General features: G+C 43.2%; 1 protein-coding gene across 1 annotated transcript in view; it reads right to left on the bottom strand.

Annotated features, from left to right (window-relative positions):
* PDS5B (PDS5 cohesin associated factor B) overlaps window positions 1–18,642 on the bottom strand; it is a 177,030-nt gene that overhangs the window by 68,051 nt on the left and 90,337 nt on the right. Inside the window, exons 15-18 of the mRNA XM_077484113.1 lie at window positions 8,719–8,767; window positions 7,043–7,182; window positions 5,215–5,330; window positions 634–739 (exon numbers count right to left, since the gene is read on the bottom strand). Of these exons, the coding sequence (XP_077340239.1) occupies window positions 634–739; window positions 5,215–5,330; window positions 7,043–7,182; window positions 8,719–8,767 (411 nt within the window). The remainder of the gene's footprint in view (window positions 1–633; window positions 740–5,214; window positions 5,331–7,042; window positions 7,183–8,718; window positions 8,768–18,642) is intronic.

Raw genomic sequence — 18,642 nt, 5'->3', positions numbered from 1 at the left:
AAACTGATGACTGCATGGCAGGCTGGAGGGTTGTTACCCAAGGGACCGCCCCCTGGGCGGAACTGGAAAGTTCTGAGTGTTACATAACAAGTAATGCCTAGCATTCTCCTAGTGGTGGGCATAACAACCCAAAGGCTAAGAGAGGAGCTGTGTCGGTTGGTGAATTACAGAGAAAATAAGATTGGCACAATTTGTGTGAATTGTGTGTGCTTTCGTCTCCACAAACCAAAACCACACAAATGCTTTCCTCCTTTGACCCTGTTCTCACTGAGGAAGTTGCACAACTCCTTTCTGAGTCCCACCTCACCACTTGTCTCCCCAACTTCACTCCAAAACTACTATGAATAAGCACAATGTAACTGTGTGAAACACGTCTACCCGAAACACGTCTACAGGCGAGATGAGGCTTGCGGCCGCGGGAGGGGTCCTCACTCTGGATCCACTCACCTGGAGCGGTGTTTTTCTTGTCTTCATTTATTACATTTTGTACCACTCTCTAATGATTTTAAGCTCCACAAGCAGGACCCTCCTATACTTCTGAATTGAACTTTACTATATCCCTGTATATTGTAAAGCAGTGTGCAAACTGTTGGTGCTATAAAAATACCGTATTATAATAAAAATGTGACTTACCTTTAACAATTCAAGCCCTGCTCGTATTGCTTGGTCTGTAGCTGCACCTTCCTCTTCATCATCTGCTGTGCCATCTATTGACTTATTCAACAGTTTAATGAGGGAGCTGTAACACAGAAAACAAACATCGCTCGCAAATATGGTTCAGTCACCAGCAGGAAAAAAAAAATTATATATCTATTAGTGGTGCACCGAAAATCAAGAACACGGGGACGTGACCTCAAACCAACTGGAGGAAAGTTCAAAACTAATCTTAGAAAGTATTATTTTACTGGCAGGGTAGTTGATGATTTAAATAAACTACCAACAGAGGTAGTGAGACAGTCAACAGTAAATGGCTTCAAACATACTTGGGATAAACATAGATCTATAGTTAGACAACAGGGTTAATGGGGGGGATGCACTATGGGCAGACTCAGACTACTCAGTCTTTTTTCTGCCGTCACTTTTTTGTGTTTGTAAATGAACATTTTGGTGCCGAAAAGTCAGGGTGCACTTGGCCGAAACCAAAATTAATAAAAAAAAAAAAAGAATATATATATAAATAATTGTATTATATTTGACTTTTTAATTAATATCGTAAATTTCAATGATTATGAATTTATTGTCGGCCATTATTAGCACCTTTTGAAGTGATGTTAAAAATCCAGCTTGCCGCATTTTTTGGCGCATATTTGGTCAGTTAAAAGATAAAAAAAAATGCTTTGAGAATGCAGCAAGAATGCATCAAAAACACACCAGTGTTGCATTTTTGCTGAAATTTTTGTGAGTCATACGACCTATGAAAAACACACCATAAGCAAGGTAAGATCATGGCAAAATCATGGGCCTTTTTGGCACCCATTATTTTTTTTCGGCACAATGCTGAAAATCCTTTTTTCGTCAGGTATTTTTTGGCTGCTGGAATTTTGGTGCATCACTAACAACTATAATTTAAATAGGTTTTCTTTAGACACCAATCCTATGTTTCTTTAAGTCAAGACTCTGCAAAAATGGCTTCCAACACATTTTTTCTGCTGCATCATGTTACACTAGAACTGGCCATCCAAGTGTTAAACTATCAATTTAAAAAGAATAAAAGCCATTATCTGAATGGCTGATACATGAAGCACCTTAGCACTATCATCTTGTAGCAAACGATAAACAAGATAAATCATTATCTTCTCAAGCATACAGGGGGGGAGGGGGGAGAGGGGAGCACGGAGAGGAGGTGGGGCAGTGAGAGGGGAGGAATGTGTCATCTATACTGGGGGGGGGGGGACACGTGCGTGCGTGCGTGCATATATACATTTCTCCCCTTTTTCAGTTTTTTTATCTGATTAATCGAAAAAAAAATTGGCCGATTAATCGATTATGAAAATAATCGTTAGTTGCAGCCCTACATGAGAGAACAAGGCTATTTATTACATCATTAGTATACAGAACACCTCTAAAATGTAGTTTCCTGCTTGTGCGATTGGCTCACTGATTTTCTCAGTTGTCTGCACTAAGATGCAAGCTGGATTTCAGGCAACCTCTGCACCAAAATTTTAAAGTTACTCTTAAAATACAGTATATACTGTACACACCACTGGCTGCCACATGTAACTCAAATGATCGTCACTGTGTAAAAAAGGCTATGTTTGGAATAGAGTCTCAGGTGGATGGCCAGGTGTTACATCACACCACTGATAACACTTTAATGCCCCTTCATCCTAGAGCCTTTCTAAAAGTACTCTGATGCTTCTGCATGCAGTTTTGTCACGAGGATTCGCTGAAGGACAGTCTATACCTAGAACTCAGAAACGCCGACCTCTTCTCCTACTACTGTTTCTGATATGCTGGTCCTAGAGGATGCCGAGTCAAAATGGGAATGAAGAGGATGTGAAGGCGATGTTGGAGAAAATTGCAGATAAATTCAGGTAATCCTAGAGCCTAAAAGTACTCTGATGCTTCCGCATCCAGTATTGTCACGAGGATTCGCAAGAGGATGTGAAGGTGATGTTGGGGAAAATTAGAATGTATGGGCAAGATGGATAGTGGGGAATGAGAAAGGAAGTGGGCAGATGGGGGGGGGGGGGGGGCAAGAATAAAAAAAAAAAGAAAGAAAGTATGGGTTCTACTGTTCCATCCACAGCAATCAGACCCTATCAAATTTCTTTGGACGATTCCTACTATGTTTGTAAATAGGTAAAACAGCATTGACACAGGACTCCCAGGATGACACTCTTAGTGCTAGGTAAGATTTCCACTAAGGCTCCTTTCACATGGGCTTGTCCATTCGGACTCACTCCGCTTGCTCAGCGGGGGATCAATCGCTGAGCAGGTGGATGACAGGTCTGCCTCCGCTCACTATGCTGAGATGGACCCGTCAGAGTCCCACTCTACTATATGGGGAGATCGGATGAAAATGGAACGCCTGTCCCTTTTCATCCGATCTGCCAGACGAATGGAAAATAGGGTCACCAGCTATCTGGATTTGCAGATAGGATCAGATAGCAGCGGGAGCGTCAGTCGACATGTCACCGCTAACATCTGCTGCCTAGAGGCGATTCAGTTCGCATTGTGCGCTATACAAGTATTTCATTCATTCATTCATAGGGGTGAAGGGAGTGTCTGTTCAGGTCTGCCTGAAAAACCACCAGGCGGACCCAATTGGAGAGCCCGTGTGAAAGGGTCCTAAAGAAATTAACAACTTTATGTGACAAGGCATCCATATGTCCTCATGTATACCCAGTAGTGTGCTTTCTAAGTTGATCCCAAGGTCCACATGATTTTTCTATTTTTGATAGTTCAATCATAAGATAGTGTAGAATGTAGTGTTTGTTAAAGTGGAACTCCAGGCAACAGCTAAATATACAGAAACAAAAATATTGGAGCGGTTTTACCTGCCACACAGCAAAGTCTGGCCAGGCAGAAAAGGTGTCCTGAACTTTATCTGCTGCAGTTTCCATTTTAGTTACAGATCTCCTTTCCAGCCCACTCTGATTTTGCAGTGAAAGCTGCTGTCCAAACAGCATCTCCGTCAACTCTACATTCTCTTCCTATCAGCATGCTCCTTAAACTGCAGAACACCTGACTGGCTTCTTGTGCTGCTTCTCCCTTCTACCCTCTGACCAATGCTGTAGGAACTGCAAGAAGCTGAAAGCAGGTCAGATTCAGATATACACTGCTTGTGATTTCAAAGATACATTCAATGGTGTATTAAGAACAGCTACAATATTTTGTGCCTTCTATATATGCCTGGTGCTTGGCTTTAAATAATTCAATAATAATTAGATAATTAAAACATCCAGGCAAACACAATTTGCCATTGAAACTATTAAGATATCCACTGAAAGTGTCTTTATAATAGTTTGCAAAAATCTCCTGCACACCTGGCAGTCAGGCTCACAAATACATTGCGCACAGATGTCACTCAAACACCAGGAAGTTTCTGACAGTAGGAGGGAGCAGGGTGATGACATTTCACCATTGTACAATGAATGTGCTGTGTCAGGTAAGTGAACAACCATTATTGTGTAACTACAGAGACAGGAATTTAGTTCACAGATCAGGCTATACCAGTGTTGCCAACCTACCAGATTGAAATTTACTGACACAACACCCAAATCTTACTAGCACTGTGAAGTTTTTACTGGCATATCTAAAAGTTACAAAATGACAGTGTTAAGGCAAATTTCAGTATTTAGGCTACAAACAAGTACAATATGCAATTAGCAAAGTGATTTAAGGTAGATATTAAGGCAAAATATATTTATTTTATTTCCAATATAGTAAATAAGTAGCTCAGGGACAGGAATCGAGAGGGCAAGAAATCAGAATAGGCGGCACACACACATGAAATTGACTCTCAGAGCGACACTGACAGCAGTGTGCAGCAGCACAGATGATGATGAAACGTCCCCTCCTGGCATGAAGAGTCACAGTGACCCTCTCTATCCATGCCAGGTGGTCCCTTCAGTCCACTCCCACCTTCATGTGACACACTGCCGGGACAGTCCGAACACACTATAGCAAGGATGGTTTCGGCCAAGTGTCACAGCCATATTTTTTACTGGCAGCCTTTTTCCTCTCACTGGCATTTACAGGCAGGAGAAAAGTGCCCATTTTTTACTGGCTGCCAGTAAAAATACTGGCAGTTGGCAACACTGGGCTATACTTTCCGGAAAGGCTGCTTAAATTACAAGACTGGTATAATAATCAATCCATCAACAGGTGCAATTCTTCACATATATATTTCAACCAATTAGGATTACTGATGTAATGCTTTGGTGTTTCATTTGTTTCAATTTGTTTAAACATGTTACAGTTTCATCCAGCCTCATTCAAAGTCCCAAAAATCCTCCTTCTATTTTCATTTAATGATTATGTTACAGTTTCATATTTCATACTTTTTGTGTAATTGAAGTTGTCCTGCAGCAATATACATCACAGTGACCAGTTTGCAATAACATTTTCTCAGTTGTTACTGTGAAGCATCAATGTCGTCCCTTACTTATTTTCTAACAAAAAAAAAATTCTATTATAACAAGCATTAAAAAAAAAAAAAAAAAACACACACACACAAAAAACAAAAAAAAACACAAAAACTGATATTACCTTATGGATTCTGCATCAATGTGCACAGGGGCTATCCGCTCAAGCAGGAATTTCATCATCTCCAGAAAAGGGTTTGTTGGCTGTTTAGGATTGCCCAGTTTCTTTGTAATATCACGCTTTTTGAAGAAAAAGAAAAACAAATTGGTTGTCTGTTAATAAGAGGAATTTTTTGACTTAATTCTAAAATTTCAAATTTTCATAGACCCTGGGTTATAGGCTCATACCTTCAGGTGACTGGACACTGGCAAAACTTTTGAGGATACTTTAGGAGCAATGCAGACTTGCCAAGGAATAGATGGGAGGGTGGCTTTCGTCCTGTAATGCACTCCAAGATATGGAATTTACAGATAAGTCTAAATTCTTCTTCTTATCTTAATTGTACATTGCAGGATATGGGCTGAGTATTCATAGACCCTGGGATAGCCTCAAGCAATGCCTGAGAAGGGTGGGCAACAACTAGGTCAACAAAACTGTGCCACCAGGCCAAACAAGGTTGTATTGCTGCAAGAACCATGCGGCCGAAAGCTGCATCTGCAGAAGACTGGGTGTCCTTTGAAAAGGCATGAACAGGGGACCAGGAGGTGGCCTTACAAAGCCGAGTTACAGAGGCCTAGGGCCAAAACACCCAGGAAACTCCAACTGATCTGGTGGAGAGGGTGCATAAAAGCACAGGAGAAGATTTTTCCTAAAGCCTAGGATCACACTAGCGTGATCTCAGAGATTGCATGTGATTCGCACCCACACTGGAGGTGCCAATCACATGCGATCTCTGAGCAATGCGAGTTTAGCCATACAGTATGGCTAAACTCCCATTGGATTCGCACAGAAAATAGTGCAGGGAGTTTTTCCCCACACTAGAATCAGATCGCATGGGTGCTCTCATGTTAACAGTTGGCAATGCGATTTGTGAACTAAACTGGGGGCATCATTAACTTTGTTAATGGCACCCACAGCGGGTCGCACAAGGCAGTGTGGCCTAAATCAGCGCTCCACACAGGATTCAGTGCCAATGCAGCTTACAGGCCTTCCCTGTTCTTCCAGCGGGGTCCAGTCGCTGTCCCTCTGTAATTAACCATCCCTAGGGACCGATGCACAAAATCGCCACTGCTATAGAGCAGCTAGGCTATGCAGAGAAATGAAGTTCAAGCAGAATTTAGTGCACTGAAAACAGAAAAGACTCTCTCAGCAGAGGGATAGGTTCATCACCTGCGGTCACTTGCAAAAAACTGGGGTAATGTTGGGAGTGGGAAGGATTATTGCTCAGCAGTGTCAAGCTTTGCTATTTGCCAGTGGCCAATCACCTGGAGCCAGAGCATTACCCAATAGTCTATGAATTGACTCTCCTGCGATTTATGATCCTGTGTTTAAGAAAGACACAATGTTAAAGCATTTTTGCTCACAGGAACCAAGGGCAGGCTATGGTGCTACTACTACCCAATGCACGTTAATGTAAAAAAAATATAAGTAGATGAACACTATAAACTATAAACGTGTGCCCACATTGACTTGAACATATTTTCCTGGCCATTTGCTATTATGCCGATACCAGATGTAAGGACAGTCAAACCGTGAGCTGGCTCGTGCCACAATTATTCCACACAACCATGCAGCAATTAAAACTTCTTTCAGACAACCTAAGAGCTATAGTATGAAAAAAACTGTAAAACAAACTAGTTTGTCAGTGGTGTTTGACTATGCGAATGTCAATGAGAAACAACTCAATCAGACCTAGAAAAACAGAAACCATAGCATACTGGACACAATCGGGCCTCAGCAGTTTTAAATATAAAATAATGGAAAACAGTTTTTAATAAATGTATTCACTTACCACACACACTTCTGCCTGCTTGCATGAACAGGTCGGACTGACAAGTTTCTCCAGATGCCCTCTTATCTTCTCATCTTCCTCCAACACTTGGGTAAATTTCTTGAGAAAGTCTTGGCCCTTACCAGGGTCTGGCAAGTTTCCTGAGAAACAAAAACCATGAAAAATCTTAGTAATCTATAACCTTACAAAGAAAATTTAAAGTAGCTAAAAACTACAAATATCCAGTTGATAATCATGATACAGAGAGGAAAAGGGGGCTGTCTAATTCAAGCAGGAAATGGCCATGTCAACCACCAGAGAAACACATTTTTTTTATAGAATTCCTATTCCATGGTTACTGCTGAGTGAAGCATTTTGATGGTGAAAGCATCACCTCTGGGTGTGCCCAATCAGCAAACACTACTTCCTGCAAGTGAGGGTGCACAGGAAGAGATGTTTTTTTTGCGGCAGCCAGGACCCAAATCAAGTGATATTAAGAAAAGGAGACTTCAGGAGAGCAAACTTAGCCCCGGACCTTGAGATTCCTCCCAGCAGGACTTGCCTACAGAGGATTCCCGGATTTGGAACATCATCATCTTCTTCCACATCCTAAGGATATTCCTCCAATTCCTCATTATGCGCTTTAGGCTGCTGGGCTGTGCTTGAGTAAAGCTGAGCTGCTGGAGCTGTGGCTGCCCTGTAGTAACCTGGAGCCTCCAACTGTACATGTTACTACGCCACGAGAACCAATAAAATGTACGTGGCACAGACAAATGCAAGGGCATCTTCACACACTCCTGCCATTCCAGTCTGAACCTTTTGAAAACCACTAATAAAGTATGGCCCCAAATTTACAGGGAAAACTCTTATGGAAAGACTTCCACATCTGCTCCACTACAGGGGTATTCATCAGTTCACGCTGCTAGGTCAGAAGGCCATCTTCAACCCTCACGGCAAGTGTGCCCCACGGGCTCTGTATACCACCCTGCCAGCGAGGTCACCAGATACTTTTTACCCTGGAGATTGCTAACTGCAGAATCCAGCATCAATTGGCAACATTACTGGTCCTCCCTGCTCTTGAATCTGTGTCCAGGCACAGTCCCCCCTTTTTCTTCTGGTCACAGACAACTGATTCCTACCTCAGCAAGAGTGTTCAGAGTTGGCCATAATGTGGCCAAAGCCCACAAATGGACATAATTTTAGACAGACATCTGTAAGCACATCACTTTAGGACACTGGCTAAAAAAAGTTAAAAGAAAAGAAAAGGCCTCATGTACACTGCTGCTGCTACACAGACGTTTAGGAGCAGTTGGGCATTTTTTTCAACTGCTCCTGAACTCTCCTCTATGTTCTCTTATCAGTACAAGTACACAGAATCGTTTATAGTCTTTTCTAGGCAGTTGCGTTTAGAGGCTTTTTTTGGAACGCAAAAAAATTGGTTCAGAAGCTGATTTTAGAGGCATTTCAAGCGCCAAGCGCTTCTAAGCCACAATTCATTTACAGGTGCTCTTAATTTTTGGCTATTTTGAAAACAAAATGATTAAAAAAATAAAAATAAAGCTTCTAAACGCAAACACGGCATGTAAACATGGCAAAAAGGACGTTTTAAACGTGGGTTACTATCTGTCAAGTTAAATCGTTCAGGAGAGGAGGTAAAAACATCCCATTTCACATAAAACAAACCACTGCTTACTTACGTGTAATGACCATGACTTTAGAAAATATTGCTTTACTGTTGGTTTCCGACTGAAACAAGAAGACAAACAATACAACGTGTGAAAATTATGGCCGGGCCAATATCAATACAACAAACAGAAACTTATAGACAGAATATATCTTGGTTCCAATATCTATCTCTCTTTTTCACCTACCGTATATTATATATTTTTCCAAAATAATTTATGATTTTAACTAAATCTCAAACATTATGTAATGAATAATTAATTTTCTCTGAAAGAAGTGCACCGTCCTCCACTCCTGCTGACTCCAGAATTTAGGTTAAACCCGTAGGAACATTCTAGTGGGGGAGGGCCTCGGTCTCCTCTGCAAGGATCCTTCCAGATAGCTGCGGCACCTGAGAGTCCCAACAAGTGATGCGCACCAGGCTTCAGCTTCTCTACTAGCACAGAGCAGCACCAAGAGCTGGCTAGGAGGAGCCTTTGCAGGTTTACCCTCATTCTAAGCAATAGCAGAAAAAGCAAACAGCGGAGATCTTAGCACAATATGTGAACTGGAGGTATAGCTGTTGCTTGCCTATGCAAGCCTGAGCCTGACACTGCAGCTAGGACCCCAGCAGGAACGGAGAGGAGCTTGTTAACCACTTCAGGACCGCCGTATTGCCATTGTACGTCAGCACAATGGCACAGGCAGGCACAATCACGTACATCTACGTGATTGCCTTCCAGCGGGTGGGGGGTCCGATCGGACCCCCTCCCGCTGTTTACGGCGGTCCGATTCGGTCCAGGAGCGCTCCGTGATGAGGGGATGGCCGTTGGTTTTCGGCCACCCCCTCTGGATCGCTCCTGGCCAATGAGAAGCTTCCTCCCCTGTGTATTGTTTACACAGGAAGGAGGAAGTGATGTCATTCTCCTCGGGGCGGTCTTTTTGACCGGACTACGAGGAGAAGACTAAAAGTAAGTGTGCACCAACACTACACTGACATGTAGGTACACACAGGCACACAAACCCCCCCCCCCCCCCGAGGGTTCACCGGCAGGTTTTTATATCGCTAGGTACCCCGATATACTACCCAATAATGTTTTTAACCCCCTGATTGCCGCTAGTTAACCCTTTCACCCCCTTTTGCCAGTGTCACTAAGCAATCGTTTTTCTGATCGCTGCATTAGTGTCGCTACAGTCGCTAGGTAGCTAGTTATTTTTTTAGGTTCACCGCCAGGTTTTTATAGCGCTAGGTACCCCGATATAATACCCAATAATGGTTTTAACCCCCTGATTGCCGCTAGTTAACCCTTTCACCCCCTTTTGCCAGTGTCACTAAGCGATCATTTTTCTGATCGCTGCATGTGTCGCTAGGTAGCTAGTTATTTTTTTAGGTTCACCGCCAGGTTTTTATATCGCTAGGTACCCCGATATACTACCCAATAATGGTTTTAACCCCCTGATTGCCGCTAGTTAACCCTTTCACCCCCTTTTGCCAGTGTCACTAAGCGATCGTTTTTCTGATCGCTGCATTAGTGTCGCTACAGTCGCTAGGTAGCTAGTTATTTTTTTAGGTTCACCGCCAGGTTTTTATAGCGCTAGGTACCCCGATATACTACCCAATAATGGTTTTAACCCCCTGATTTCCGCTAGTTAACCCTTTCACCCCCTTTTGCCAGTGTCACTAAGCGATAATTTTTCTGAGCGCTGCATCAGTGTCGCTAGTGTCGCTAGGTAGCTAGTTATTTTTTTAGGTTCACCGCCAGGTTTTTATAGCGCTAGGTACCCCGATATACTACCCAATAATGGTTTTAACCCCCTGATTGCTGCTAGTTAACCCTTTCACCCCCTTTCACCAGCGATCACAGTATAAGTGTCACTGGTGACGCTGGTTAGCCAGTTAGTTATTTAGGTTCCCCGTCAGGTTTTTATATAGCGCCAGGGACCCCCATATACTACCTAATAAAAATTTGAACCCCCTGATTGCCCCTAGTTAACCCTTTCACCACTGATCACCGTATAAGTGTTACGGGTGACTCTGGTTAGTTTGTTTTTTATAGCATTTTATATTCAAATCCGGAAGGCAGTGCTTGGTTTTCGGGGTCCCGTACGTGGCTAGGCTCCCAAAAAGTCCCCCACATGTGGTATCCCCGTACTCGGGAGAAGCAGCAGAATTTATTTTGGGGTGTAATTTGACTTCTGCCCATAGCATGTGTGAGCAATATATCATTTAGTGACAACTTTGTGCAAAAAAAAAAAAAGTTTGTAATATTCCCGCAACTTTTGGCAAAATATAAAATATTTCATGGACTCAACATGCCTCTCAGTAAATAGCTTGGGGTGTCTACTTTCCAAAATGGGGTCATTTTGGGGGGTTTTGTGCTATTTTGGCATTTTATGGCCTTCGAAACTGTGATAGGTAGTGAGGAGTTAAATCAAAAATTTGCACCCTTAGAAATCCTGAAGGTGGTGATTGGTTTTCGGGGTGCCGTGCGCGACTAGACTCCCAAAAAGTCCCACACATGTGGTATCCCCATACTCGGGAGAAGTAGCGGAATATATTTTGGGGTGCAATTCCACATATAACCATGGCATGTGTGAGCAATATATCATTTAGTGACAACTTTTTTTTTTTTGTCATTATTCAATCCCTTAGGACAAAAAAAAAAAATATTCAATGGGCTCAACATACCCATCAGCAATTTCCTTGGGGTGTCTACTTTCCAAAATGGGGTCATTTGGGGGGGATTTGTACTTCCCTGCCATTTTAGCACCTCAAGAAATGAGATCGGCAGTCATAAATTAAAAGCTGTGTAAATTCCAGAAAATGTACTCTAGTTTGTAGACGCTATAACTTTTGCGCAAACCAAAAAATATACGCTTATTGACATTTTTTTTTACTAAAGACATGTGGCTGAATAAATTTTGCCCTCAATGTATGACTAAAATTTAGTTTATTCGATTTTTCTTATAACAAAAAGAAGAAAATATCTTTTTTTTTCAAAATTTTCGCTCTTTTTCCATTTATATCGCAAAAAAAAAAAAATCGCAGAGGCAATCAAATACCATCAAAAGAAAGCTCTATTTGTGGGAAGAAAAGGACGCAAATTTCGTTTGGGTGCAATATTGCATGACCGCGCAATTACCAGTTAAAGCAGCGCAGTGCGAAATTGCAAAAAGACCTCTGGTCCTTAAGGTGTTTATTGGTCCGGAGCTGAAGTGGTTAATCAGCACAAAACTGCCATGAAAATACAGGAGGACCCAGGCCCAACTGAACTTAAGTGCACACAGTATGTTGGCAGGGGAAAGGGGGATTGGGGTGTTCACTCACTTTCACATCATCAACCTCAGCTCATAGCTGCTGCTGGAGCTGTCCATTGTCCTCAGCCTGCAAAAAAATAAGATTTTCTGCTCCCGACAGGCTCAGTGCTGCCCGTTATTGCTCTTCGTTCATTGATTCCTACTTTGTGATTGCTAGTTGTAAGCCTGCATCCATTCTAAATGGTTTGCCTTAGTGTGAAGAGTCCAGATACCGACTTTGCAAAAATGTTTGTTCCAGGGACTTTACATTTCAATAAAAATGGAATAAGAGGCGTAGAACTCATCATGGTGGACACCCCCAGGGAAAGAACCTGACAACTTTAAATCCCAGCACAGTCACCACACTACCCACCCAAAATCTGAAGCTTCCCACAAACCGGATGCATCTTGGCACTCAGGGTAAGTCTAAGCTGAAATCTATCAAAGAAGTGCTTCAATCAAGATGGGAAAGTACCAGCTACCCCTTTACTCACAGAATCCCCAATGGCTAAGACTTACAGCACTGGAGATGAGGAAGAAAGACCTCAACCTATGCAGTACCCCACCCTTCACACAAACAGACTCATTCCAATGCAACCTGTTGAAAATATGAAACCGTGCTACAAAAATGCATGCTACTTCCATTCACATCACAGAAAGACTCTCCAGGGAAATCCATGTGCTAGGCCAAGAAACAGTCAATACAGAATCCCTGGGTAGACAACCTTGCAGCAACAGTCCATAAGTATGAACAAGACATTGACTCTCTGCACAAAGATAATACGTTCTTTACAACGCGCCTCCAGTAGGCAGAAAACCAACCTAAACCATACACAATTGTCTCTAGACCACTTTTTTTTTTTTTTTTTTTGAGAACACGTGCATCAAATACTCTGCAGACCAAATCTCTAGGGTCGATTTAGGGATGATTTCTAAACTTTCCCCTCATCCTCCTTTTTGAACCAATAAACAGACCGCTGACCTTTGTGTTACTTTGGAGCCCAGCTACTGTGAGTGAAATCTGGTCCACAACAAAATCCTGCACACAAAATGTGGACCCCCCTTGGCAGATATCGGCTTCTGTACACACGGGCTGAATGTCAGGAGGGTTTCTACTGAACAGACAGATACCGCCCGATATTTAGCCCATGTGTACAAGGCTTTAGGCAACTATACTGAATACCTTCCCACACCCTGCCTACCCTTTCCTGTATTCTAACCACTTTTCTTCCACCTTCACCATCCCCAATCCTGTTATCCTATTGATAGGCAAAAACTTGTTAAACAGGTATATACTGTATATCAGGCATGTCCAAAGTCTGGCCCGCGGGCCAATTGCGGCCCACGTTGCTGGTTTCGAACAGCCCAACTCACAGCGGTGAGTCTACATTCATGGCAATGGTGGGGCTGCAGTCATGGCACTTGTGAGGCTGTAGATGGGCACTGACCTTTATTTTGTTCACAGTTCCTTATTTAAAATGTACGTTTTTTTTCCTGAAACTTCCCTCTTAAAGTGAAGGTGCGTGTTATACGCCCAAAGATGGTATATCCAAACAACACACCCAAGCTCATCTCTTCACCACATACATCCACAAAGGCAAGAGAATTGTTGAGCAATGTATAAGTGCTGGGACAAACACACAGACCAAATTTTAATGGTTCAAAGAATGTCAGGCAAAATGGTCGGCCCTCACGCATGTTCACTTTATCAAATCTGGCCCTCTTTGAAAAAAGTTTGGACACCCCTGCTGTATATGTGTTGCATTAATCTTTATATTCAATCAAAAGCTAAGCAAGCCTACAAATGTAGAAGACAAAATATAAAACATGTATGCCAGGTTACATACTGTTTATATGCCACAATTAGAATTGTAACTTGCCAATGCTAAATTAATAAAAATATTGAACATAAAAAATGAAAACTGGAATTGTAACAAATAACCACTGTCGGGGCATTTTTGCTTTTTATCGCACACATATATCAGACACATATGAAGTTTGAACGGTTTATCAAGGACAAATTGAGTAAAAAATACACCAAAGTTCAAACAAATGCACTATAGTACTCAACCGTTTCATAAAACATAAGAGACAAGATTGTGCCAAGTAAATAGATACGCAAGTTGAGCATTATTTAAAAATGACGGCCAAGTCTGGTACCCCAAATTTTTCCATATGCGACACATTAAAAGCCCTAAGAGGTCATTATGGCCAACATCAAGAATAATGGCCCTGGAATTAGTGCACTCACTGCAGTGTGGGCTGCCAAACAATGTATAGCACAATTGACATTTTCATACATAGGTGACGTGAGTGTACATTCATACATGCAATTATGGTATGTAGGGGCAGGTGTTTCATCACATATGGAGAGCCATCACATTTGGCTACGGAAGTGACGATCCGCTGAGAAATTTCTCACTGGGCAGGCGTAACTTGCGATATGCATTCCAAAAGTTTTGGATGAGTCCATATACTATTTTCTGTAACCGATTAGTTAAGTAAACTGTAATTCTTTAATTACATTTTGAATTGCATGTTATGCTTTGTTACTATAGTGACAGGTTTAGACCACATGTTATAATAGTTTATGAGGTCACAAATGCATTTTCAGTTCAATTTGATTTAACGGGTAGTTTGATTTGAAGTTGCATTCATATTCGAGTGTGAAATTTGTGTAATACAATATCCATTATAATTAGACTGTGCAATCATTTGAAACATAGATATTGATGGATATGAAGTAGCGACATTGAATAATTGCACCAAGAAATCGCAGAGTGAATAAGGGAATAAGTCACCTCGAAGAATTGGGTACATAATAAATGGAACCATGGCACAATGAAGGACATTGGTATGAAATGCAAATAAATTTTTAATATGAACAGAACCAGGCAACTCCAAACATCTGATCACTGAAGAGTCTACGCGCCAAGCACTACAACCTTGTGCTACCAAGTCTGCACTAGTTTAAAAAAATAAAAACACAACACCAGCCGAAGATCTGACAGAATACAATATCTCTTGGGAGTTCCGATTTACTGGTCCCCTGCCACACGCTATAGTTCCTCCTACTGGCCCCTACATCACTACAGGAACACAGTTGTGCAATAAGGACTACAGGATTGAACCACTAAAGTCATGCAGAGGCCTGGAATCCGATACCCACAAGTGTTGGATTATGCAGCATCCTCTGTGGGTCTTCACTACTGCAGAGACTGGCATGATGGGTAGCAAAAAAGGAGAACATCAATATCTTGTTTGCAGAGAGCTGTTATTTTGAACAATGATTTAGGCGACTTGAGTTGCCTTAGGCTCTGTTCACACCTAGGCGTTTTGTTTTCAGGCAGAAAGTCGCTCGATTTTTGTCACAATTTTGTACAGGTCAAAAAGGTCACCAAGGTAAAAAGCAGAAACTGCCTGTAATCTGCCAACACATAAGCTCCTGTACTTTTAGCTTCAGGCGTTTTGGTTCAGATTACAAAACGCTCATATGTGAACAAGGGTCATTGAAATGAATGGGATTTGTCTTGTTGGCCGTTTTTAGAGCGGAGGTTTACAGCAGACAAATGCCCAAAAAACACCTAGGTGTGAACAGAGCCTCAAGATAATCTATAGTTGCAACATTAATGAAAAGCAGCCAATCCTAGGTGCTCAAAGTTTTAACCCAAAAAAATATATTTCTTCCGATATGATATATATACATGGAGGTCAATTCACGAACGTTCACTGCATGCGATAACGCAGTCACGCAACTCATTTGCATGCTGTTTTATTTTAACAAATAGCTGGTAGCTAAGGAACGGGCCAGGAACCTGGCTTCTGCATCCTTAACAACGGATGACTCATCAGCTGTCAGCAGGTTCCCTGCTGACAGCTGAATGTAAAAAAAATAGAGGCAAGTTGACAATTAGAAATGATGAAAAAACCCAGCATGGGGTTCCCCCCAAATGCATGCCAGGCTCTTCGGGTCCAGTATGGATTTTAAGGTGAACTCCACGACAAATTTTAAAATACTGCATTTGGTATTTAACACAAAATTCTTAAAGAGGAAGTAAAGGGAAAAAAATAAAAAACACACCCTGCAAGGCAAAGGCATAATGAGCTAGTATGCATAGCATACTAGCTCATTATGAATAACTTACCTGAGAACGAAGCCCCCGAAGCGGTCCTCCGTCTTCCTCTTCGCCGCTGCCATGGATCCCGGAGCGACCTCCGGGTCTGTGATTCGCCAGAGCCGCAATGTCACTCCCACACATGCGCACAGGAGCTGACACTCGCTGCATATCGCCGCGATCTGCAGCCTGCCCAGTGCGCCTGCGCGCCACGGTGGCTGTCTTCGGGTAAATATCTCCTAAACCATATAGGTTTAGGAGATATTTCTTGGACCTACAGGTAAGCCATAATCTAGGCTTACCTCTAGGTCAAAGTGGTTTGTAAGGGTTTACAACCACTTTAATGAATTAAACACTTGCACAATTCTTACCGCATACTGTATTTTAATGCATTTTATTAGCCGTTATTTCAGGGACATGCAATTAGCGGACCTCCAGCTGTTGCAGAACTAAAGTCCCATGAGGCATAGCAAGACTGACAGCCGCAAGCATGACACCCAATGGCAGAGGCATGATGGGACTTGTAGTTTTGCAACAGCTGGAGGTCCGCTAATTGCATATGCCTGCGTTATTTAACTCTTAGTGAATTGACCCCTTGGAATGAAAATCAAGGGCTTACCCATCTTGTCTTACACCTCACTACTGCTTCCCCTGGTGAGTGCACTGCCTGAACAAACTTTTTTATCCCGGCAGCAGTAGGTGAATCAGCACAAAGACACAGTGGGGGTTATTTAATAAAACGGGAGAGTACAAAACTCTGCATAGAAACTAATCCACTTCCAGATTTTTTTTTTGCCAAAAGCTCAACTGAACAAGCTATAACAAGTTATAAGTGGATATAAATCTAACCCAGTGGGTCTTAGGCACAGGTTGAATATGGGGTTTTGACTTCTGCCCAAGTTGAGATTAGACCTGTCCTGTACTACTGCTAAGATCCGCCATCTGTCAATGCCAGAGATTTCTTTGCCAACCAAAGCATTGTAAATTGGCAGTTGAATGACCAGAACCAGAAGGGGACCAGTCCCTCTGCTTTCCTATTAAAAACTGGTCACACTAAGCAGAAGAGCACACTGTGGTCAGTTCTCTATGCTGGGAACTCAGCCTGCTCTCCTTAAATGATCATACTCGCCTTGACATGCCCCACCTGCACAGCCTTTTACTGAGAAGCTCATTAACCAGTTGCCGACCGCCGCACGACGATGTACGTCGATAGCATGGCACGGGCAGGCATATTGGCGTACATGTACGTCCCTTGCCTCCCGCGGGTCGGGGGCCCGATCGGGCCCCCGCCCGGTGCCTGCGGCGGTCGGTATTCGTGCGGGAGCGATCCCGGACGAGGGGACGGCCATTCGTTCATGGCCACCCCCTCGCGATCGCTCCCGACGAATAGGAATCCCCCGTGACATCACTTCCTCTCCTGTAATGTAAACACAGGAGAGGAAGTGATGTATTCTCTCCTCCGTGTCGGTATTTTCCGTTCCGACACGGAGGAGAGCGGATCGGTGAGTTGCACCAACACTCTACACACACAGTAGAACATGCCAGGCACACTCACACCCCCCCTTTACCCCCCGATCACCCCCCCAATTACCCCTGCCCCCCAGTCACAGTGACACCAATGTCATTTTTTTTTTTTTTTTTTTTTGCATTGGTGTCATTTGTGACTGTAATAACTGTTAGGGCAGTTAGAGTTAGCCCCCTTTAGTTCTAATGTACCCCCCTAACCCCCCCAATAAAGGTTTAACCCCGTGATCACCCCCCGTCGCCAGTGTCACTAAGGCTGGGTTCACATTGCAGCGGTTTATGAGAACGAATGTGATTCGCACCGCACTGCAGTGCAAATCACATCCGATCTCTGTGCGATTCGAGTTCAGCCATTCGCCGCACCCGCCGCACCCGCCACACCCGCCGCACCCACCGCAAATTCGCACGGGACCCTTTTTTTGGCCCGCAGCAGAATCGGATCGCATGGGTGTTCACACCATGCGATCCGAGTTTGCAGATCGCACTGCGATATGCGAACTGATCTGGGGGTGTCAGTAACATTTCACTGACACTCCCAGCAGTTCGCATAGGGCAGTGTGAACTGCCGCCGGGAGGCATGCGATGCGGGAACCCGCCGCGGATTTGCGGCGTTTCCGCATCGCTCCAGTGTGAACCCAGCCTAATAAGCGATCATTTTTCTGATCGCCGTATTAGTGTCACAGGTGACGCTAGTTAGGCAGGTAGGTATTTAGGTTCGCCGCAGCTTTTTATAGCGCCAGGGACCCCCATATACTACCGCATAAAGCCCCCTGATTGCCCCCTAGTTAACCCTTTCACCAGTGATCACCATATAACTGTTACAGGTGACGCTGGTTGGTTAGTTATTTTTTATAGTTTCAGGGCACCCGCCATTTATTACCTAATAAAGGTTTAACCCCCTGATCACCCGGCGGGTGTCATTTGTGACTAATAACTGTTAGGGCAGTTAGGGTTAGCCCCCTTTAGTTCTAAGGTACCCCCCTAACCCCCCCAATAAAGGTTTAACCCCGTGATCACCCCCCG

This window comes from Lithobates pipiens, unplaced genomic scaffold, assembly GCF_037356315.1.
Source record: "Lithobates pipiens isolate NorthernLeopardFrog02 unplaced genomic scaffold, aLitPip1_a1.2 Scaffold_16, whole genome shotgun sequence".
NCBI classification, from domain to species: domain Eukaryota; kingdom Metazoa; phylum Chordata; class Amphibia; order Anura; family Ranidae; genus Lithobates; species Lithobates pipiens.
The sequence above is the reverse complement of the archived record's forward strand: the minus strand, read 5'-3'. Positions and strand labels throughout refer to the sequence as shown.